This window comes from Cricetulus griseus, chromosome 6 (assembly GCF_003668045.3).
Source record: "Cricetulus griseus strain 17A/GY chromosome 6, alternate assembly CriGri-PICRH-1.0, whole genome shotgun sequence".
In the NCBI taxonomy this organism is placed as follows: domain Eukaryota; kingdom Metazoa; phylum Chordata; class Mammalia; order Rodentia; family Cricetidae; genus Cricetulus; species Cricetulus griseus.
In genome coordinates this window covers 85,641,943-85,664,621 of record NC_048599.1, presented here as the reverse complement: position 1 = coordinate 85,664,621, position 22,679 = coordinate 85,641,943, and the positions used below count along the sequence as shown (strand labels likewise).

The 22,679-nt window shown below is 48.8% G+C and overlaps 1 protein-coding gene across 3 annotated transcripts; it reads left to right on the top strand.

The window, feature by feature from the left end:
* The first annotated feature begins 1,913 nt into the window (after nt 1–1,913).
* On the top strand, nt 1,914–21,371 carry Spi1 (Spi-1 proto-oncogene). 3 transcript variants are annotated; one of them, XM_035446959.1, is made up of 6 exons: nt 1,914–1,958; nt 2,686–2,688; nt 4,425–4,521; nt 18,830–19,017; nt 19,834–19,999; nt 20,744–21,371. In XM_035446959.1, exons 1-6 carry the CDS (start codon nt 1,914–1,916, stop codon nt 21,061–21,063), a joined length of 819 nt encoding a protein of 272 aa, XP_035302850.1. In that variant the 3' UTR covers nt 21,064–21,371. The 3 variants fall into 3 exon arrangements, with proteins under 3 accessions (XP_035302850.1, XP_027278382.1, XP_035302849.1); XM_027422581.2 differs by lacking the exon at nt 2,686–2,688; XM_035446958.1 differs by lacking the exon at nt 2,686–2,688 and having other exon boundaries at nt 1,914–1,962; nt 4,399–4,521.
* Nucleotides 21,372–22,679: the final 1,308 nt, after the last annotated feature.

Below are 22,679 nucleotides of genomic sequence, written 5' to 3'. Positions count from 1 at the left end.
TGGTCTATACAGCTGGCTCCAGGCTAGCCAGGGATACCTTAGTAGAAACAATCCAAAACAATGAATTAATGAAAGGACAAATCAGACAGGGTTAGGGTCTCATGTCCCAGACCACTCTCCCTTTACAATCTCGTCACCTGGAGCTTGGCCTTTTTGATGAGGAAGTGAGGGACTACAATGGTGCTTGCATAGCTTAGTTTTATATTCCCTCATCTTAGGGAGGGGTCTGAGTCCGGTTCCTAAGAGTTCTGCTGATGTGTCATTTGGACCCTGTGGGGAGTCCCCAGTGTAGACACAAAAAAGCAGTGAGGCTGGAGGTGACAATGACACATGATGAGCCTCGGGCTGTGAATCCCTGCTTTTTGCCCACAGTGAGAAAGAAACCACTGGGCTATGGGTTTATAAAAAAGGTTAGCTTTTATATAAAACAAGAGGTTAAAGCTTACACAAGAGGAAACTGAATGATCAAGAAGTTGACTCTCAACAAAGTAGACTCACTGGAGGTTTGTGCGTGTGCGTACGCATGTGTGTGTGTGTGTGTGGGGGGGGACCTTACTATTCATCGCTCTGCCTTCTACACTGGATCTTTGAAAGGCAGGAAACCTTTTTATGTTCCTGGGATTCAGCATAGAGTTTGGAGTTCACTTGACATTTGGAAGATGCATGCATGGATGGATAGATAGGTAGACTGGTGGGTAGACAGATCAGTGATAGTAAGTGGATGGGTGGATGAATGGGACAGACAGATACCATAAGTGACTAGGTGGATGGGTAGACAGACTGATGGATAGGGAGGTGGATGGATGGATGGAAGTGGAGTGGTAGTAGATGGATAGATAGACAGGGAGATAAATAGATAGGCAGACGAATGGATGGATACGTAGGTTAAGTGAAGAGATGGATATGTGTGTGGAAGAATGTATGTGCAGATGGATGCTGGATGAACAGATAGATGAGTAGATGCATGGCTGGTATGATGGGTCGAAAGATGAACAGACAATCAGAAAGAGATAAGGATAGGAAAACAGATAAAAGGATGAACATACAAGGAGGAATTATAAACTAGGAAGACTAAATGGATATCGACATTCCAGGGTTGGGGAAATTGAGAAATCTGGGCTGGGAACACTGTCTCTAGGGATCTGGACGCAGCTGTGGTACTTAGCTGGGAGGGGAGGATATGAAAAGCCAAGGCCATTCCCAGGCGAAGGAGAAGCCCACTTGAGGCACCAAGAAAAGAGATACAAGGTGCTAGTAGACCCAAGGTCTACTGTGGGCCCTGAGTGGTTTAGGTAGACCTAGCAGAGATTGCAAGGCCTACACGAAGAGTCAAGTCTGACAGCCTTGGGATTAAAGTCCTCCACCTTCCAGATTCACTCTAGAAATTAGTGACCCCATGCTGTCACTATTCTGACCCCAAAGAGATGACTCGGCTGAGAAGCAATTGGTATTATTGGACTGAAAGAATAGTGGACAACCTTAGAAGGCCTAGCGACTGGGCCAACCGAGGCCTTCCGTGGTTGTGCTAGCCTTTCTCCCTCCCAGCCCCAGTTTCCTCTGGGCAGGGGGCCTGGCCCCATAGCCTCCCAGGGCAGCCCTTTGAGCACCACCTGCCCCAGCCGGCCAGAGACTTCCTGTAGCGCAAGAGATTTATGCAAACGGGCTGGGGCGGTGATGTCACCCCAAGGGGACTATCTCCCAGTGGCAGGCCCTTCGATAAAATCAGGAACTTGTGCTGGCCCTGCAATGTCAAGGGAGGGGGCTCACCCGGGGCTCCTGTAGCTCAGGGGGCAGGCCTGAGCCCTGCGTCTGACCCACAACCGTCCAGCCCCCCGACGGGGCACCTGGTCCTGAGGGGATCCGCACTGATCCCCACCGAGGCAGGGGATCTGACCAACTTGGAGCTCAGCTGGATGTTACAGGCGTGCAAAATGGAAGGGTTTCCCCTCGTCCCCCCTGTGAGTACTGGGGCTTCATTACCTGCTCAGCCTGGGGCCCTGGGACGTGTGACCATCTGCCCACTAACCCACCAATTTACCCGCTCCTCTCCGGCTCCCTATCAGTGGGAAGTCGGTGTTTCCTCCCCGGAGCTGCTGGTCTGAGACCCAGCGAGGGGCCATTGGCTCCCTTAGAGCATGCCCTGGCGGGCTGAGGGTTGCCGGCTGGCCCCATGGTGGGGCTGTGATCGGTGGGGCCTGAACAGCTATTTATAGGTGGGGCTCAGTGGTAGGCCAAATGCTAGGACAGGGTACTGGGCTGAAGACGGTGAGGGCGGCTACTGGGAAGCCATGGATATGGAGATCTGAACTGGCCTAAGGGCCACCGGAGGCAACAGGAAAGGTTTCAACCCATGACCGGTGGACTCTTGAAACAAAGGCTGGTGGAACTCTGGGTCACTCATGGGTCCCCAACATTCAGTTTGGGGCCTGGCATAGAGGCATGGCTGTTGATCCAAGTATTTGGGCTTTGGGCCTACATGGACCTGAGAATCTGGGGCTGTGGCCAAGGCTGGGCAAGAGCAGAGCATACGGCAGAAATATGGCAGCTAGATTTGTGGCCAGGGCTGGGCTGAATAAGAAACTTAGTGAAGGGTGGGCCTGGGACCAGAATGAGACTGAGATTGGCGATGGAGGACCTAGATTGAGTATTCCACTGCGGTTAGGGTGGAACAAGACAGGGACACAGCAGGTGGGCAAATCTCCATTGTTTCTCCTATTTTCAGTGACAGTGGCAGCTTTAGGCAGATGGCAGTCACAGTGCCTTGAAGACAACCCTCTGGCTTTCTCCTGCCCTTGGAAGTGTTGGGACAGCAAGGAAGGGCTGAGCAGTGCCTGCCCACCTGACTCAGCTTTCCCGAATTAGAGGCAGATCTCTCTTCTACCCCACCCAACCTTAGAGCCCTAGGAGGCACCCCAGGCCTGACATCATAGCCAATGTCCTGCAACAGGGCCAGGCCCAGTGTGTTGCCAGGAAACCTAGGGAAGGGAGCCTCCCTCACAGTATAGTAGACAGGGCTGGCCAGACCTTCCTGTCCCCCCCCCCATCTTGATCTCCTTCTCCCACCTGGGATGGAGAAGGTGCTGGGGCAAGCATGGGTGATGGAAGTTGTCCCAGAGAGGGTCCACTCTGCCCCAAGTAAAGCCACTCTCCCTGACCCTTGACCTCTCCTTCCTGAACACCAGGCAGAAATCGGCAAGGGGAGGACCTTGAGCTCCTATACCAGCTCCTTAGGCCCTGTCTCCAGCCCCAGAGGCCATTCCAAGTGTCTCTTGAGTGGGTGGGCTCCCAAGGCAGCACTGCCCCACCAAGCAAGCCCTGACGGCCACAGTAACTATTGTGCAATCCTTGGGCATACTCTGCGGGGGTGGGGAGAAGCCGGATGACTGTCCGGAAAGCTCGGTGTGCATATCCCTGTGCCCAAGAAAGTGACAGAGGGTGGGGAAAGGAGGTGGAGGAGGCAGAGGGAGAAGAGAGGGAAGATAGAGGAGGGAGGGAAGAAAGGCAGGAAGGCGAGGACAAGGAGGAGGAAGATAGAGGAGGAGAAAGTAACAGGCAGGGAGTCTTCCATCAAAGACACTGAGGAAGAAGGGACAGTCAAGGCCCTCTGCCCCTTGACTCCCCAAACTGGCCTGGGTGACCTTTGTATAAGTAAATCATCAGCATGACAGTCATTGTAACAGTCCTGCGCCTGCCTAGGGCTGAACTGACAGAGGCTAACAGTGAGAGAGGAGTGGGCTGGGCAGACTGTAGCAGAGAGACACAATGCTGCATGCGAGAGTGCGGGTGGAATGTGGGTGGCTCTGTGAAAGGCTGTGTGGACCAACTGGTGACTGGAATTCTATGTGAGCATGTGTGTGTCAGTCTCTGTGTATGCCTGCAGGGAGGGCGCACAGTGGTGTATCTATGAGTGTGACTGGTCCTGAGAGTGGATGGAAAGAGTTGTGTGACATGTGGGGCTCATGAGAGGGTGAGCACAATGCCTGCATGTGAGATATAGACAGGAACCCAAGAGTGAATGTGTGCACATGTGAGAGCGAGCTCCCATATGGGTTTGTGTGTAAGTGTGTCACAGGGAGTGTTTGCACATTTGGGGGAAGGGTGCATGGCTGTGGATGGGAAAGAGCAACATGCCCCATAGGCATGAGTGTAAGTGTGAGGGTGCAGAAGAGAAGGGGGGCTGCACCCTCTTCTCAGCCCTGACCTGCTGACCTCTGACCTTTCAGGCCCATCACTGCCCCAACACACTCTCCTGATCCTCCCACCATCACCTTATCCCTGTATCCCTGGGCACTCTGGATTCTAAGCAAAGGCTGGGTTGTTCCCAGGTGCCTCAGGCAGGGAAGGTTGAGGGCTTCAAACTTAGCTGAAAATCTTGCTGGACTGTCCTCAACTGTTTAGGCTCTGATAACTTCCTGTCTCTGCAGCCATCGGAAGAGCTGGTTACTTACGAACCTGAACTATACCAACGCCAAACTCAAGACTACTACTCCTTTATGAGCAGTGATGGAGACAGCCACAGTGGTGAGTACAGTGTTCACCATACTCGTACCTCATCACAGCCTGGACTGGGTGATGAGCATGCCCGGGGCTAGAGAGAGACAACTCCTGAGGCTACTTTGAATTCTGAGAATAAGATGAAGGCAGCTGCCTCATCCCTGTATTATACAACTTCTGTCCCAGCCCTTATCACTGAACCTCTTCCCTGTGTCAAGGGCAGATTTCATTTCTTTCTCATTTACCTTGTCTGATCCTGTGGGACTTTTTTAAAAGGTAGATTTGTTTTCATACAATATGTTCTGATTGTGGTTTCCCCTTCCCTAACTCTCCCAGGTTCTCCCTACCTCCCCACCATCCAAATATGCACTTTATCTTTCTCTCTTTCTTTAGAAAGCAAATAAGCATTTTAAAAATAAAGTAAAATAAAAACAAGCAAACCAGGATAGGAGAAAACAATTAAACAAACAGAAAAAAAAATCCAAAGAAAAAGCACAAGAAACACATATAAATGTAGAGACACTCTCTCTGTGAGTTCAGGGCTAGCCTGGCTAAGAGCTTAGTTCTAGGACAGCCAGGGCTACACAAAGAAGCCCCGTCTCAAAAAACCAAACCAAACAACAACAAAATAGAGACAAACACATTCACAAACATGGAAGACCATAAGCTTAAAAAAAAGTGTGTGTTGGGGGGGGGGCGCAGGGGGTCAGACAAAGCACTTTGAGACAAAAACCCTGCAAAGAATTGAGTTTGTTTTGTGTTGGCCATCTACTGCTAGGCGTGGCTTATATGCCTAGTGAGATTCCATTGAAGAAAACTAAGTTTTCCTTTGTGAGCTGTTATCAACTGGAGATAATTTCTGGGTTAGAGATGGGGTGTCTGGTCCACTTCCCCTCAAACCCTGGGGCCCCATCTGGCTTAGACCTGTGCAGGTGAGGGGACTTTTTAATACATGAAGATAGGTCGGGAGCCTGAGTGACTTGACTAGTGGATTCTGACCCAGACAGTCTGCCCCATGCTTGGTTCTTTTTCCTGACCACCAGTTCTACCTCTTCCTCTCTTGTCACATGCTCACATAGAACTCCAGTCACCAGTTGGTCCACACAGCCTTTCACAGAGCCACCCACATTCCACCTGCACACCCTCCCATACGACATTGTGTCCTGCTGCTACAGTCTGCCCAGTGCACTCCTCCCTCACTGTTAACCTCGGTCAGCCCAGCCCTAGGCAGGCACAGGACTGTCACAATGACTGTCATGCTGATGATTTATTATACAAAGGTCGCCCAGGCTGATTTTGAAAGTCAAGGGACAGAGGGCCTTGACTATCCAAAACTCCCTTCAGTGAGCCTACCTACCTTACCGTGTGGCTGGTGGCCTTTCTCAGTTGCCATTACTGAGAAGAGCTTAGGAATTCTGTTCATAAGAGGCTTAGCAACATTTTTTTTTTTTTTTATCTCTTCTGCTAGATGCCAGAAGGGCCACCAATCAATACAGCTGTCTCTCCCGTTCCCCGCTGGTTGAACAATGCTGGGTCAAGGGAAAGTCTCTGACCATCCCTTGTTGGGCAGACACCAAGGACCTTGAGTCTGTTGGAGGTGGGGAAGAAGCCTGGCCCCAACTGTCCACTCAAACCCAGCCTTGTTCTTCAGCAAGTGAAGGGGAGAGAGATCAGACTCTTAGTGACTGGAACCCGGGCAAGGAGGTAACAGACCACCAGAAATGGATCTTGGCTTCCAGATCCTGCATGCTGCATCTGGAGACTCAAGGTCAGAGAAATGCAGAGTGGCACAGCTGAGGGAGACCTTCCACCTGACAGCCACACCCAGGGCTGTCACACAGTTCGGGCATTTCACATGGCCACCATATCTTGAGAGCACCTTCTTCACGTGTCCTCCAATATTAAATCTTCCTGGAACTGAACCCTAAGGGGAGGCCTATCCACCTCAAGGGCATGGGCTTCTTTCAAACCTAGAAGGGCTTTCAAAACACCCTCCTTTGTTCTTCAAATGTATTCAAAGTTTCTAAGAAATACCCACTCTCTGGGTGACATCCAGATGACATAGGCTCTTTCTCATCCTACGTTATCCCAAGTTGTTCCTTTCACCCAGTTTAAGAACTAAGTCTGAGTGACACGGATACCACATCCACCCTTCCAGCAGGCAGTTGGAGGGCCAAGCAAGGTCCCTCTGGGCTTGAGGAGGGCTCCCCCTGGAGGCACTGGTCTAGCAAACACAACAGGGCTCTGAGCCCCTTTCCCATAGGGGCTGCTTTCCCCTTGGCCTATTCCCATGTTCAGGCCATGGGGTTTGGAGGTATTTCCTTCAAGTGTTTGGCCACTTCAGTTTTGCCTTTACACAGTTGCCCAAATATCTAGAAACCACATGGGACTGGGGCTGGGACGACGGGGTGAGCACCTCACAGGAAGCCCGGGTTTCTCTGGCCCAGGGTCCCAAGTGGGATCCTTGTATCTGGGGTAAGGCTCTATGAATAACTCTTGGTGGTTTTCATGGAATTCTACTTAAGGCATGAGCCCAGAATTCCTTCAAGAGCCCAGAAAACTCCCCTGTGTTTCTGGGTTCCCTGTCCATTCCCCATCTCTGCCATCATTGCCCATCTGAGTAACTGTGCTGTCCCTAATACTGGGAGTTACTAGAGAAGGCTCAAGAAAAGTCTTCTGTCCTTCACGTCCATCCTCTGATTTCTGCCTGTCTTCTGTATCCATGTTTTAAGAAAGTGATGCTTGGTGGAAAGACTTTGGGGTGAACCTGGCTTCAGTCTTGACTCCACTTTCTCAACAGCTGTGTCACTTTGAGACAAGCAACAGAACCTCTCTGTCAATCTGAGATCATGGAAGCACCTCAGAATTGTATCAGGCCAATGAGGTGACATGTGTCCTCTATGAAGTTGTGTGTACTATGCTGAGAACAGGACAGGGGGAGTCTCAGTACATATTGTTAGCATGATTGTACCCCATACAAGCTGTAGGCACTCAGTGGTTCTCAGCCTTCCTAATGCTGTGACTTTTAATACAGTTCCTCGTGTTATGGTGACCCTCAACTGTAAAATTATTTTGTTGCTACTTCATAACTGTAATTTTGTTACAGTTGGGAATTGTAGTATCTGAAATACATGATATCTGATATTTGACCCCCAAAGGGGTCACAACCCACAGATTGAGAACTACTGAGCTAGGGAATTGGGAGGACAGAGGTCTCTGTGACCTAGGTCTCTGTTTACTGACTTGGATGACAGCCATCCATCTTTCACCCATTCACCCATCCATCCACCCATGCACCCATGCATTTACCCTTCTACCTACACACCCACCCATCTGCTCATCCTCTCATCTACCCACCCTACCAACATCCATTCTTCCAACTACTTGCCACTCAATTTACATGTCTCCTCCTCTACTCATCATGAATGATCACATGAATGATCAGGGAAGCCTTTGAGAGGGTAATGGCTGAGTTGACATCTGAGTGAAGAGAAGGGATCACGCATGTGAGGTAGACAGGGACAAAGAATGGCAAATTCAAGAGCAGAAAGCCCTCAGCAGAGGGCACGGGGCTACAGATCACCAGGAGACAAAATTAAGCCAAGGTGACCATCAAGAAGCCGATCAAAAAAAGGCTTGAAGGCCACAGAGGAGTATGAGTTGTATCCTGTGTTTTCATACTTGCTAGGCCATCCCTCTACCAGTAAGCTACAATAACCCTACCCAAGAGTTCTCAACAGGACAATTATATGGTCTGAATAGCCTTATGTGCAGTGAAGGTTTAAATACACTTACATTTTTATATTTACTCTCTGTCTCTCTGTCTCTCTGTCTCTCTGTCTCTCTCTCTCTCTCTCTGTCTCTCTCTCTCTCTCTGTGTGTGTGTGTGTGTGTGTGTGTGTGTGTGTGTGTAGGTCAGAGAACAACTTGTGGGAGCCATCTTGTCAGCCTTAAATACATTTTAAATACTTAACTTTTAATTATTAAAATGACAAATACTCGGGGGCTGGAGAGAAGGTTCAGCAGATAAAAGCACCAGCTGCTCCTGCAAAGGACCCAAGTTTGGTTCCCATGTGGTGGCTCACACCTGTCTGTAACTCATGAGTACCACATATGCACATGTTGCATTGACATGCATGCAGAGAAAATACTCATGCACATAAAATAAAAATAAATAAATCTTAAAAACTCAATGCCTCGGCCTGGTGGTGGTGATGCACGCCTTTAGTCCCAGCACTTGGGAGGCAGAGGCAGGCGGGTCTCTGTGACTTTGAGACCAGCCTGGTCTACAAGAGCTAGTTCCAGGACAGCCTCCAAACCCACAGAGAAACCCTGCCTTGGAACGCCCCCCTCCCAAAAAAAACCCCTCAATGCCTCAGTGTAAGAATCCAGTATATCAAGCAAGGCCTTCACTCTCCCATCTCCCCGCTGCTGATGGCACTATATTTTGCAGAAACTCTGTGGTACACCTGTCTTTCAGTGTGTTTGATACCGCTAGTGTGTCTAGTCAGTGTGCTCTGGAGAACACCTGTCCCTTCCTTTAGAGCACTGGGATTACAGGTGACTGCCACTTCCACTAGAATTTATGTGGGTACTAGGAGTTGAACCAGAGTGCTCATGGTTGGGTGCCCATGGCTTTATCCACTGAGCCATTCCACAGTCCACAGACAGTGAATTTTGCTGACAGCCTTCTAGCTGTTGAGCAGGGATGGATCAGTTTGGTCTTCCAGTTTGAAACATGTAACCTGTTCATGCAGGCTGTGAAGAGGAACTTTTTTGTTGTTGTTGTTGTTCTGATGGGTTTTTGTGTGTAGCCCTGGCTGTCCTGGGACTCACTTTGTAGACCAGGCTGACCTCGAACTTTAAGAGATTCACCTGCCTCTGCCTCCCCAGTGCTGGAATTAACGGCCTGTGCCACCACTGCCTGGCTGAAGAGAAACATTTCACAACAGCCACTCACGACACACAAGGTCATATTTCTGTAGGTTTCCCACTGTTTTATGGTAACTCATTTGGACAGTGCCCATTGTTATGATCCTGTGACTATGACACTTGGCTGAGCCACAGAGTGTCCTCTGATTGCCCATTCTACCTTTTCCCTGTGTTTCTCAGGAGTACTGTTGAGAGGCAATAAGAGCCTAGACGGCTTTGTGGGCTGTCTTGTCTGTGTCTTAACTTTTCCATAATGACACCCACTTTTCAGGACTATTATAAGGACAGAGTGAGTCACTATACACAAGAAGCTCAGGACAGGTCTTACAGCAGGTGTTCTGTTGGAGCTCCAGAGAGGCCATGTGGGGAGTGAGCTATTACTGACTCTCACCTGGTAAGCAGCAGTTTGGCTATGTCAAACTTTAGAGTGAAAAAAAAAAGTCTTGTTTTCTGCTAGCAACTTGAAAGCATTTCTGTATTGTTTTCCAGTTATTACTACAGTTTTTCTTATGGTATCTGACACCATCCTCTTTTATTTTGTACTCTAGATTTTTTTGTTTTTGTTTTTCAAGTCAGAGTAGCTATGTGTATTCCTGGGTGTCCAGGAACTCACTCTGTAAACCAGGCTGGTCTCAAACCCAGGGATTCACCCGCCTCTGCCTCCTGAGTGTGGGGATTAAAGGCGCATGCCACCATGCTTAGCTATAATCTATTTTTCATCTTGGTTTTTTGAGACAGGGTTTCTCTGCGTAGCTTTGGAGCCTATCCTGGCACTTGCTCTGGAGACCAGGCTGGCCTCGAACTCACAGAGATCTGCCTGCCTCTGCCTCCCGAGTGCTGAGATTAAAGGCGTGCGCCACCAACGCCCGGCTATAATCTAGATTTTTATTTTATTTTTTACAGTTTGTCTCTCTGAAAGTTCTTTTTATTTTCTCTCCCTTTCCCCTTATCTCTCCACATTCCTCTCCCCCCACCACCTCTTTCTTGGGTCTCACCATATACTCAGACTAACCTCAAACCAGTTATCCCCCAAGAGGTAGAATTAGAGGTATGCACCACCACATCCAACAATTTTAAATGGTCCCATTGGTTGCTGGGTAGGCAACAGATAGAAGGGAGACTAGGATGGGATCTGAGTGAAGGGCACTTAGGAAAACAGGCATTGCTCTATCATCTTCCTAATGTAAGACACAATGGAGGCTCAGCAAGGGTAGTGGCAATAGAAACAAAAAAGGAATAGACCTAAGGCTGGTGGGATGGCTCAGTAGACAAGGCTGTTTGCTATGCAAGCATAAGGACCTGACTCACAACCCCCAGGACCTACATTAAAAAGTCAGGGATAGCTACCAAAGGCTGTAACCCTAGCAGTAGGACCTGATCCTGAGAGCTTCCTGGCCAACCAGCCTAGTCAAAATGGGTGAATGTCTAGTTCAGTAAGAGAACTAGACTCTTTCTCTTTCCCTCCTCCTCCTCTCTCTATTGAGATAGAGTTTCACTATGTAGTCTTGGCCATCCTTGAACCCATTGGTCTCAAGCTGGCCTTGAACTCACAGAGATCTGCCTGCCTCACGTACTAGGATTAAAAGTGTGCACCACCAGCTGGGTGTTGGTGGCACATGCCTTTAATTCCAGCACTCGGGAGGCAAAGGCAGGCAGATTTCTGTGAGTTCGAGGCCAGCCTGGTCTCCAGAGCGAGTGCCAGGATAGGCCCCAAAGCTACACAGAGAAACCCTGTGTCGAAAAACCAAAAAAAGAGAAAAGAGTGTGTACCACCATGACCAGGGAGAGCCTGCTTCAAAGGAAAAAAAAAAGGTGTAGAGTGATAGAGAAAGACCCTTGAAGTCCCCCTCTGGCTTCTGCATATACATACTCATCCACACACGCACATATATGACCACACACACACACACACACACACACACACACACACACACACACACACACACACACACACTAAAACAAACAAAAGGGTTAGACATTCAGGAGAAGTTTTGAAGGTATCACAATTATACACATAGTGTAAAATTTACCATCCAAATCTTTTTAAATTACATCTATCTGTCTGTCTGTTTATCTATTTATCTGTCTATCTATCTATTATCTATTATCTATCTATCTATCTATCTATCTATCTATCTATCTATCAATCATCTACCTACCAACTTGTGTGTGGACATGAATGTGCTACAGCATGGGGGTGGGAGTCAGTTCCCTTCCATCATATGGGTCCTGGAGATAAAACTCGGGTTGTCAGCTTAGAGGCATGTGCCATTGTCAGGCCACCACCTGAATCATTCAAGGGAATAATGGGTGCTAGTGAAATACATTCACAAAGGCTGGGCATGTGCGCATGGTGGCTCATGCCTGTAGTTCCAGCACTCGGGAGACCAAAGGCAGGATCAGGAGCTCAAGATCTAAGTGAGTTCAAGACTAGCCTGAGTTACTAGACCCTATCTCAAACAAAAGAAAACAAAATAAAAATACATTTCTATTATAAATCATCACCATTTTCTTTTGAACTCATCTTGCCAAACTGAAACCCTGTGCTCAGTAAACACCTCCCCATCCCTCAACCTGCCAGCCTCTGGCAGCCTACATCCTATGTTCTTTCTTTCTCTCTCTCTCTCTCTCTCTCTCTCTCTCTCTCTCTCTCTCTTTCTTTCTTTTATATAGGGCTCCTTTGTGTTGTCCTGGCTGTCCTGGAACTCACTCTGTAGACCAGACTGGCCTCAAACTCACAGAGATCCACCTGCCTCTGCCTCCCGAGTGCTGGGATTAAAGGTGCGAGCCACCACTGCCCCTCTCTACTTTGTGTCTCTCTGAATTTTATCACTTTAGTCCCTCCGGGAAGTCTAACTGCAACTTTCCTTTTATAACTGACTCATTTCACTACCAGAATGTTCTCAAGATTCATCCATGTTGTAGCACATACCAGAATTTCTCTCTTTTTGGAGGTTGAATAATATCCCACCGTATGGGCATAGTACATTTTGGAAGGCTGCAATGCTCACCACCCAGACCACTACACTCTATGTGATGGCTTGTCTGCTGATGGCTACTTCTGCTGTTTCTGCTTTCTGGTTATGGTGAATAACACTACTGTAACTATGGGTTTACATGATCTCATTAAGACTCTGACTTATATTCTTGGATGTACACTCACAAATGGCCTTGATGAATTTGCTTGGTCTTATGTGATAGTTGTGTGTGTGTGTGTGTGCGTGTGTGTGTGTGTGTGTGTGTATGTGTGTTAAAGATTTATTTGTTTATTTATTTATGTATTTATTTATTTATTTATTCATTTCTGAGACAAGGTCTCACTTTGTAGCCCTGGCTGGCTTGGAATTCATCATGTAAACCTGGCTAGGCTCAAACTCATGGAGATCCACCTGTCTCTGCACTATCATACCAGACTGTTTTTATTATTTTTAGCAGTGTGTAGTAGGCGTGTGTGAGAGAGAGAGAGAGAGAGAGAGAGAGAGAGAGAGAGAGAGAGAGAGTATTTGCACATGAGTGCAGGTGCCATGATATCAAAGGCACCAGATACTCTGAAACTGGAGTTACTGGCAGTTATGAGCTGCCTGATGTGGGTACTGGGAACTGAACTCATGTCCTCTGGAAGGGCAGTGAGTGTTCTAAGCACTGAGCCATCTCCTTAACCCCTCTTTTTCTTTGAGGAGCTGCCCTGCTACCTTCCGTAATGGCAGCAGCAGCGTTACAATACCAGCTACAATGCACAAGTAGTCATGTTTTAGCAACACTTGTCATTTCCTGTTGTTACTGTTGGTTTTTATGGAACTGTAGTCACGGGGCTGGAGTTTATTCACACGGGCCTCTAGCCAACCACTCACCCTACTTTGCGACTGTCCTTCCCTCCACCTACCAAACCTTCCACACACCTCACTTTCCCATCTAACAAATACAGCAAGTATCTTTTCTGTGCCAGGCTAGATGCTATGGGGTGAATAGAATGCAGGAAATGTCAAATTTATCTCTGTATCAAGGGAATAATTAAAACTCCAATAACCAGGATACATAGTTTCTAGAAACATATGCTGCCATGAGCCTTTTGCTCTCTGGGCCTCCGAAACACATCTGCAGGCTTTTCCAGAGGGGCGCTCTCCGGCAGTGATAGTAATTCCCTAAGAAGTATTTTTTTGGGGGGAGGGGTGAGGGGCTCCTTTCTCAATTCCTCATCTTTGCTTTTTGTTTTGTTTTGTTGAGACATGGTTTCATATAGCTTAGGCTAGCCTTGAACTTCTTATATAGTTCAGGAAGGCTTTGATGTTTTCTTTTGTAAAAATTTGTTTTGTTATTTTTAATTATGTGTACATGTGAGTGCAGGTGTCCTCGGAGGCCAGGGGTGTTAGATCCTTTAGAGTTCAAGTTATAGGTTGTTCTAAGCTGCCTGATGTGGGTGTTGGGAACTGAACTCAGGTCCTATGGAAGACAGTGAGTGCTCTAACTATTGAGACCTCTGTCCAGTCCCCGGTCTTCTGTTTTGAGAGTACTTTGGCTCTTCTGGGAATAGCCCTGGGCTTCAGGCTGGGGTTTCTGTTCTGAGGATAAGGTCATCTGAGTGACTCCTAAGGCTTGATGTTTAGTAATCTGAATATCACCTGGTCTTTGTCCTAGTAACAACTAAGTAAGAATAGAGATGAGGGGATAGAAAAATAAAAGATCAATTGGGCAGTGATGGTGCCCGCCTTTAATCCTAGCACTTGGGAGGCAGAGACAAGAGGATCTCTGTGAGTCCGAGGCCAACCTGGTCTACAGAATTAGTTCCAGGGCAGCCAGAGCTACACAGAGAAACCCTGTCTGAAAAGAAAGAAAGAAAGAAAGAAAAGATGAAGACAAATGGCTTGCCCAGGTGTGTAGTGGTATCAGTTGTGATGTCAGCACAGGAGACCAGCCTAGGTCATATATCAAGACCTTGTCAGAAAAAAAAAATAAAAAAAAGTGGGCTCTTGTTTGGCTGGGTGGCTGGATGAGTTACAAGCGGCTGATAGGTAGATGAAGGTTGTGTGATGGGTGGCTAGATACTTGAATAATGGTTGGATGAACAGGTGTGTACAGATAGATGGAAGGAGCATCAGTAGAGGTTTTCAGGGTCACCACTGGTCTTATTTAAAGCTAACATACTTACATCAATAGCTTTGATCCCCAGAGTGGCACAGTTTAGTAAGAGTTCATCCTCTGGAATTACACAAAAGTGGGCTTGGAACATGACACCACACTACCAGTAGCTACCATAGACAAAATACTTAATCTCTTTCTTTCCTTCCTTTCTTCCTTCCTTTTTTCTTTCTTTCTCTCTCTCTTTCTCTCTTTCTCCCCATCTCTATGTCTATGTCTCTTTCTTCTCTCTCTCTCTCTCTCCCTCTCTCTTTTTAGATGGGAGTCTCTCTATGTAGCCCTGGCTGTTCTGGAACTTGCTATGTAGACCAGGCTGGCCTCAAACTCACAAAGATCCACCTGCCTTTGCCTCTCAAGTGCTGGATTAAAGGCAGGATGTAACCTTTTGAGCCACAGCTTCCTTAACTGTCAAAAGGAAGGGCCCACTCTAGCCTCTACCTCCTCAGAGTTAGAGTAAGGGTTAAAGAAATAAAGTGGGTTGCATTCTTAGCACGATGCTTGGTACACTGTAAGTTAACATCAGTGATCCTATCAAGCATTGAGACCTTCTGCATGATGGATGCCTACAGGCTATAGAAAGTAGACATGCAGCTGTCACCAGATATGCAAATGACATGATGATAGTCTCTGAAGAGCAGAAAGTTATGCTCATGGGGTGTGTGGGTAGCCTTTAGGTAGAAGGCAAAGTGGCACAATAAAGGGACAAAACAAAATTAGACACTGTGTTCATGAAGAGTTGTCCAAGCCAGGCGTGGTGGCACATGGTGGTAATCCTGGAACTTGGGATGTAGACACAGGAGGATCAAGGTTTCAAGATCATCCTCTGCTATACAGCAAGTCTGGGGCTAGCCTGTGCTACAGAGAGAGAGAGAGAGAGAGAGAGAGAGAGAGAGAGAGAGAGAGTTGTCTAGATGGTTCAAGTCTGTAATAAAGCAAGAGGATTACCATGAATTAAAAGCTATCCTAGACTATATGGTAGTTTCTAGGCCAGCCTGGGCTATAGAGTGAGACACAAGAAATGAGATTCAGAAGGCCCGAAAGGCTAACCTTTGTTCTCTGAATGATTTCTTGAACATTCTTTCTGGGACCCGTATTTGAAATGAGTTTGCCTACTAGACTGTTGGTTACATAATTGTTTGGCACCCAAATCAAGGGGAAAGGTGAGGTTTTGAAACCGTTGTAGCTCAGGGAGTCTTGGCCATCGCCTTGAGGAGACTGAGAACAGGGGGCAGAGTCTCGAATTCCCCCTGCAGTGTTTCACACTCCTGTTACCCACAACAGCTTTGGGAAATGCTAGCCTTAGGCTTCAAATAGCACAGCGAGCTAGTAGAGGTGTGGTGGGGCTGCAAGGAGTTAGGCCAGAAGCCTTTCAGCTCACACCTAGAGAGGGACAAACATTCAGGGTTCCTGTCCCTGGAGCTGGAGCAGGCTGGGCTGGGCAGGGAAAGGTAAAAGGCAATGGCTTGGAAGGTGCTGAAGCTGACCTACTGAAGAGGGAGCTGGGTCTGCAAGCCATCCTCTCAGGGTTAGCGACCTTTGTTTTTGGTCCTGGGTCTTGAACCCAGAACTTTGTGCATGGGAGGCAAGTACTCTACCACTGTGCTATAACCCTAGCCTTTTTGTTTTTGTTTTGAGATAAGATCTTGCTTTCTAGCCAAAGATGGCCTCAATCTTTACAAAACATCCTCTCTCTGTCTCTCTGTCTCACTGTCTCTCTGTCTCTCTCTCTCTCTGTCTCTCTCTCTCTCTCTCTCTCTGTGTGTGTGTGTGTGTGTGAGAGAGAGAGAGAGAGAGACAGAGACAGAGACAGAGACAGAGACAGCGACAGCGACAGCGACAGCGACAGCGACAGCGACAGAGAGTGCTAGAGTTATAGGAGGCTGTGAGTTGCCATATGGGTCCTGGGAACTCAATCCCTGTTCTCTGTAATAGCCGCAAGTGCTCTTTTCTTGTTTTTTGTGTTTGGGTTTTTAGAGACAGGGTTTTTCTGTAACTTTGGAGCCTTTCCTGGAACTAGCTCTTGTAGACCAGGCTGGGCTTGAACTCACAGAGATCCGCCTGCCTCTGCCTCCCGAGTTCTGGGACTAAAGGCGTGTGCCACCACCGCCTGACTAGTAGCAAGTGCTTTTAACCACTGAAATATTTCTCCAGACTTGGGCTTCAAACCTTTGTTTCTGACAGAAAACATAACCTGGAACTCGTGCAAACAAGGGTGGTCTTGAACTCACAGAGGTCAGTCTGCCTCTGCCTCTGCAGTGCTGCAATCAAAGGTGTGCACCCACCATGCCCAGCTTGCCTTTGGTCTTCTCTCCTCTGCTTTCTGATTGTTGAGATTACAGATGAGCTAACATAGGCTCTGTAGACTAACCGAGCATGATGAGACTGAGTGTTCTTCTTTTGCACCAGGTTTTATACTAAGCACAGGCATCATGTAGCTCACTTATCCCTCACAGTATATATATAAGATGGGTATAAATTACCAGCCCCATTCAGATGAGGAAGCTGAGGTCCAGAGCCATGCAGCAGTAAATGTTGCAGCCAGGGTTTGAATGCAGCTCCAAGGCACATGCTTTTTCTTCTCTGTGCCACACAGCCTCCTAGAGGTGGGTCCCTGCTGCCTGGCTCAAAAGACATTGCATGGAAACAAGAGCTTAGTAATGACCTCTTAAATGGGGAATAACAGGCTCAGTGAGGAAAAAAAAAAAAAAGTCTAAGGTCACATAGCACAGCACCACTGGGCAGGATGAGGAAAAAGCCAGGCTTGTAATCCCGAACCTCAAGAGGCTAAATCTGGATGGTCACAAGTTCAAACTCAGCCTGGGTGAGACCCTGTCTCAACAAGGATGGATGAAACAGCTCAGTAGGTAAAGGCACTTACTGCCTCCATCTTGAGTTTGATTTGAGTTTGGGGTGGAAGGAGGGAATCAAGTCCTGAAAGTTATCTTCTGACCACACATATTTGCCCCCAATAAATACATAAATATAATGTAATTTTAAAAAGAGTCCTGCGATACCCACTACATAACTGGAAAGCGTATGTCATTTCCTAGGGATGTGGGGGTAAGGATGTGTTTGTGTGAGAGACAAAGACAAAGAAAGAAGAAGGCAGGTGTGCATGCCTGTATGTGCACACGTGTGCGTGGTTCCTGGTGGACTTGCCTTGGTCTGGCACCTTCCACACTCCTTTAGATGACATAAGGAAATCCCTCCCTTCATACCACATTCTCATTTTTTCTTTCTTCTTATCAAATTTATTTATTAATATATTCATGTGCACTGTGACAACATGCACATGGAAGTCTGAGGCCAGCTTACAGGGGCTGGCTTTGCCTTCCATTCTGAAGGTTCCGGGAATCGAACTCAGGTCGTCATGGCAGTAAGAGCTTTTACCATCTCACTAGTCCCATATCATACTTTCTTCTGAACTCCAAACTGTGCCCAAGGAGTCCCTCAGATGGGCAACAACCTTTGTTCCTGAAAAAGGTGCCCTGAGAAACCACACTATAGCTCTTCCCAGGGCTATGTGGCTGTTTCCTGGAGTTGGGTCCACCCTGCCACAGACACCAGACACCCACGGGGGCTTTCTGGGGAAATCTGTTCCTTCAGCCTCCTGGGAACCTGGGTGTGGCTACCCCTGTCTGTGGCTTTACGGAAGCAGCGCCATAGGTCTAGGCAAACTCTGGTATGTGAGAAATGTCAGCCCTGTGACTTTGCAATCATAACCTGATCATGTGACAAGTACCCATGCTTGTGATTTTAGGTAGTCAAGAGTCTGTGGACGGTCGCTTAGGCAGGATTTACTTTTCCAAGGCCTGCTCTGGGTCTAGAAGCCCTTATGAATGTGAGCTCCTTTGTATTCTCCCCAAAACAATGCTGCCTATTTTCTAGGTAGGCCCACTGAGGCCAGACAGGCCTAGGCCTGTGCTGAGGTCACACAGCCAATAAATGGCAAAGCCAGGATGCAGACTTGGGCCCAGAAGAAGCCTTTGTGTCCCTGGGCCCAGTTCCAGAATAAAATGGTTGCTGAGAACCACTTGGGGCATAACTGGAGACCCAGGACCAGGCTCTACCACTGTTAAGGACTTTAATCCAGGGAACCTCTCTAAGCCGGAGCCCTTTCTATAAAGTAGCAGTTGTAACACACGAAATTATAAGAGCTGATTAATGCAAACTTTTTGGCTCCGTCTGAATGATTATTTTGTGTTATTGCGTCCTTTACCTGCTCTGGCACCCTGGCTCACCCCCTCCTCCCTGGCTGTCCCCACAGATCATTACTGGGACTTCCCCACGCACCATGTACACAGCGAGTTCGAGAGCTTCCCTGAGAACCACTTCACGGAGCTGCAGAGTGTGCAGGCCCCGCAGCTGCAGCAGCTCTACCGTCACATGGAGCTGGAACAGATGCACGTCCTCGATACCCCCATGGCACCGCCCCACGCCAGCCTCAGCCACCAGGTGCGTGCCGCTGGCTGTCCTCTGTCCCCTGGACCTCCAGGCCTGTGGTGAGGCATGGAAGCTTCACAGGAAGCTGACATAGGCTCTTACTCAACGTGGCTTCCTGCTCCACAGAGCCAACGGCAGCTGGTACCCCAACGGCTGTGCTGACCTCCTGACTGACCTTGTGAACCTACACCTTTATCTCACAGAGGATGGACAGACCCCATGTGACCCCCAGCACTCAGCCGCCTTTCCCACCCATTCCTGTTTGTGGGCCCTTAGGGTCCCACTGACTATAGTCCCCATTTACTCTCTTCACCATCTCAGCATCTGAGTCACTGAATGCTAGCCTCTACCGACCTTCTGGCTCCCCATTAATCTTCATTACTGACTGTCCCCTGCTCCAGGGACCCTAACCCCAGCCAGCGACGTCTGCCACCCCCTCACTGACTTCCACTGCCTTGTCATTGACTCATCACTCTCTTATTAAGCCCCACTCACTTCCTTATAACCATCTCACTGTTCCCCAGAACTCCTCTATTCCTAGTCCACTGTCAGGCCAAATGGCCCCTTGGCGTACATGAGAATAAAGCATACCTCTGCCTGCCCTAAACCAGAGGCTGCAGTGGGAAGGGTGGTAGGCTCAATAACTAGCAGCCCGTTGCACCATGACCTGCATCCCTGAGTTTTGGTCCAGACTAGCCTCTAGTTTTCCCTTCTCAGTTTTCCTGCCCCTGCCGGCCACACCCCAGCACTCCTTCTCTCACTCAGCCCACCCCTGCTGCAGCTCTGGGCTACCCCTTCTTGACTTCTAGCCTTCCCTTCCCTTTGCAGGTTTCCTACATGCCCAGGATGTGCTTCCCTTATCAGTCCTTGTCCCCGGCCCACCAGCAGAGCTCAGATGAGGAGGAGGGTGAGAGGCAGAGCCCCCCATTGGAGGTGTCTGATGGAGAGGCTGATGGCTTGGAGCCTGGGCCTGGTCTTCTGCATGGGGAGACAGGTAGGGTCCAGTCCCTGATCCAGCTGATCCTAGCTGCATTTACAACCCTTGCATATCTATAGCTAAGGCCACTTGGCCCAGAAGCCATGTTTCAGAGCTGTGTGTGTGTGTGTGTGTGTGTGTGTGTGTGTGTGTGTGTGTGTGTGTGTGTGTGTGCGCGCGCATGTTTGTGGATGATTCTCTACTGCACCGGTCTCTAAGTCTGTGTTGTGAGTGAAAAGGCATCTCTTCAAAGTGTGAGGGTCTGTGTGTGGACATCAGTATTATGTGAGCGTGTGAATGGAGACTGTATGTGTATATGTGAAGGCCTGAGTGTGTATGGGCCTGTGAGTGTGGGGCTTGTGAGCATGTAAAGGCCTATGATTGTGTGAGGGCCCATGCATGTGTGTAGAGTCTGTGAGTGTGTGTGGGCCTATGAGTGTGTGATGGATTGTGAATTTGTGAGGTCTTGAGTACGTGAGGGCTTGTGAGTGTGTGAGGTATCGTAAATGTGAATGTGTGAGTGCCTATATGTGAGGGCCTGTCGATAGGCATGTGGATATGTGAGCGTAGATATAGATATATGCATGTATGCATACATGTGACATGTAGGTGCAGGGACATGTATACATAGAGGGGTGTGAACGTGAGTGGGAGTGGGTACGTGTGTGCTTGCACCTACCAGGGTCACGGGGGGGGGGGGGGCGGTTCCTGGAAAGTCCTTGTGCCCCGTCCACACCCCACCTGAGTGTCCCTCTCCTTCAGGCAGCAAGAAAAAGATTCGCCTGTACCAGTTCCTGCTGGACCTGCTGCGCAGCGGCGACATGAAGGACAGCATCTGGTGGGTGGACAAGGACAAGGGCACCTTCCAGTTCTCATCCAAGCACAAGGAGGCGCTGGCGCACCGCTGGGGCATCCAGAAGGGCAACCGCAAGAAGATGACCTACCAGAAGATGGCGCGCGCGCTGCGCAACTACGGCAAGACCGGCGAGGTGAAGAAAGTCAAGAAGAAGCTCACCTACCAGTTCAGCGGCGAGGTGCTGGGCCGCGGAAGCCTGGCCGAGCGGCGCCTCCCACCCCACTGATCTCCTGCAGAGCCCGCCAGGCCCCCGGCCCCCGCCGGCCATAGCATTAACCCCTCGCCGGGCCCGGACACAGGGAGGACATTCCCAGGGCCGAGGCAGGACTGGGGGCCCGGCCGCGCCCTCCCACGCCTGGCCCGTCCCGCCTCGCTTCGCCTCCCACCAAGACTCTAGCCCGGCCCAAGGGCCACCTGGGCCTCGGACCCCACCCGAGGGTCAGCCTGGCTTAGTGGCCACGGTGCTTCCTTGGGAGTCTGGCGTCTTTGTATATTGATTGCTCTTTTTAAGGCTCTTCCTCCCCTCACCCACCCCTACCCATTAGCCTCCCAAAGAGAAGTAAAATTATTCTCAGCTATTCTCCCAGCGCAGAGTCTCATTCAAGAGTTTTTATGTGCCTGGTCCAGGGTGCACTACCCAGTGCACAGATGTCTTTCTTCTCACTTGTGCAGAGGACATATAGCCAAAGCTGGACTGGAGACATGGGGACCATGGACACACAGAGGTTGTTTCTAGTGAAACAAGTCCCAGGCTGTTAATCAGGGCAGGGATCATATTGAAAGGCCCTGTGCAGCAGAGGCTCAAGTCTCAGTGAAGCCTGAACTCATGATCTTCTGACTTAGACACGACAAATTAGTAGTGATGGTAGTGATGACAATAGCAATAGCACAAAGTAATTAAATAACTAGTTCGATGTCACACAGCTGGGACGTGGCCACGCCGGTCCATTCCAGGGCTGTCCATCACTCCAGTGCATGGTGGAAGCTCCGCCTATCTGGAAGAGGAAATGGTTCAGTTAAGTCCAAAGCTCCAGGCACCGTGAAGTATTCTGGTCGTTGTGTTTAGGGGCCTAGCCTTTACCAGGGGAACCACCTCTCTAGCCACAAAGTTTTCTTCACAGACTCCACAGGCAAACCCTTGGAGTCTCCCAGACAGCCTTTGTTTCAAAGCGTTTGCTCCCAGAGGCAGCACACAAGGGATATCTGTAAACATCTTGCTTCATGTAGGTGGTGTAGGCAGAAGTGGTGGCAGACAGGGAGTGAGGAAATTTTCCAAAGCAGTCTGCACACTTCAAGAAATGCAGACTCCAGGGATGTGATTGTAGGGGAAAGGCATACTTCCTGGACCTTGTGTTTCTTGACATATCGCTCAGTAGTCAGGCTGCAGAGCCTCAAGAGAAGGCTATGGGATATGAGCTAAGGTTAGCCCAGTGGTAGAGCAGTGGGGTGTTTGCTTGTTTTTTCTTTCTTTCTCTTTTTAATTTTTTTTTCAAGACAGGGTTTCCTTTGTATAACAGCCTTGGCTGTCCTAAAACTCTCTTTGTAGACCAGGCTGACTTCGAATTCATAGAGATCCACCTGCCTCTGCCTCCCAAGTGCTGGGATTAAAGGAGCAGTGGGTTTTTTGTTGTTGTTATTGTTATTGTCTGTTTGTTTTTGTTTTTTTGAGACAGGGTTTCTCCGTACCTTTGGAGTCTGTCCTGGCACTCGCTCTGTAGACCAGGCTGACCTCAAACTTACAGAGATTCACCTGCCTCTGCCTCTCGAGTGCTGGGATTGAGCACTGCCTGGCTATTTTTTTGTTTTGGGTTTTTTTTTATTATTATTATGTTTTAACTTGTT

What these genes read in the sequence shown, in the direction of transcription:
- Spi1 (XM_035446958.1), top strand. Translation starts at nt 1,914, where the DNA reads ATGTTACAGGCGTGCAAAATGGAAGGGTTTCCCCTCGTCCCCCCTGTG. An exon ending in TCCCCTCGTCCCCCCTGTGA is followed by an intron (nt 1,963 to 4,398) that starts GTACTGGGGCTT and finishes TCAACTGTTTAG; the next exon opens with GCTCTGATAACTTCCTGTCT. An exon ending in TGATGGAGACAGCCACAGTG is followed by an intron (nt 4,522 to 18,829) that starts GTGAGTACAGTG and finishes CTGTCCCCACAG; the next exon opens with ATCATTACTGGGACTTCCCC.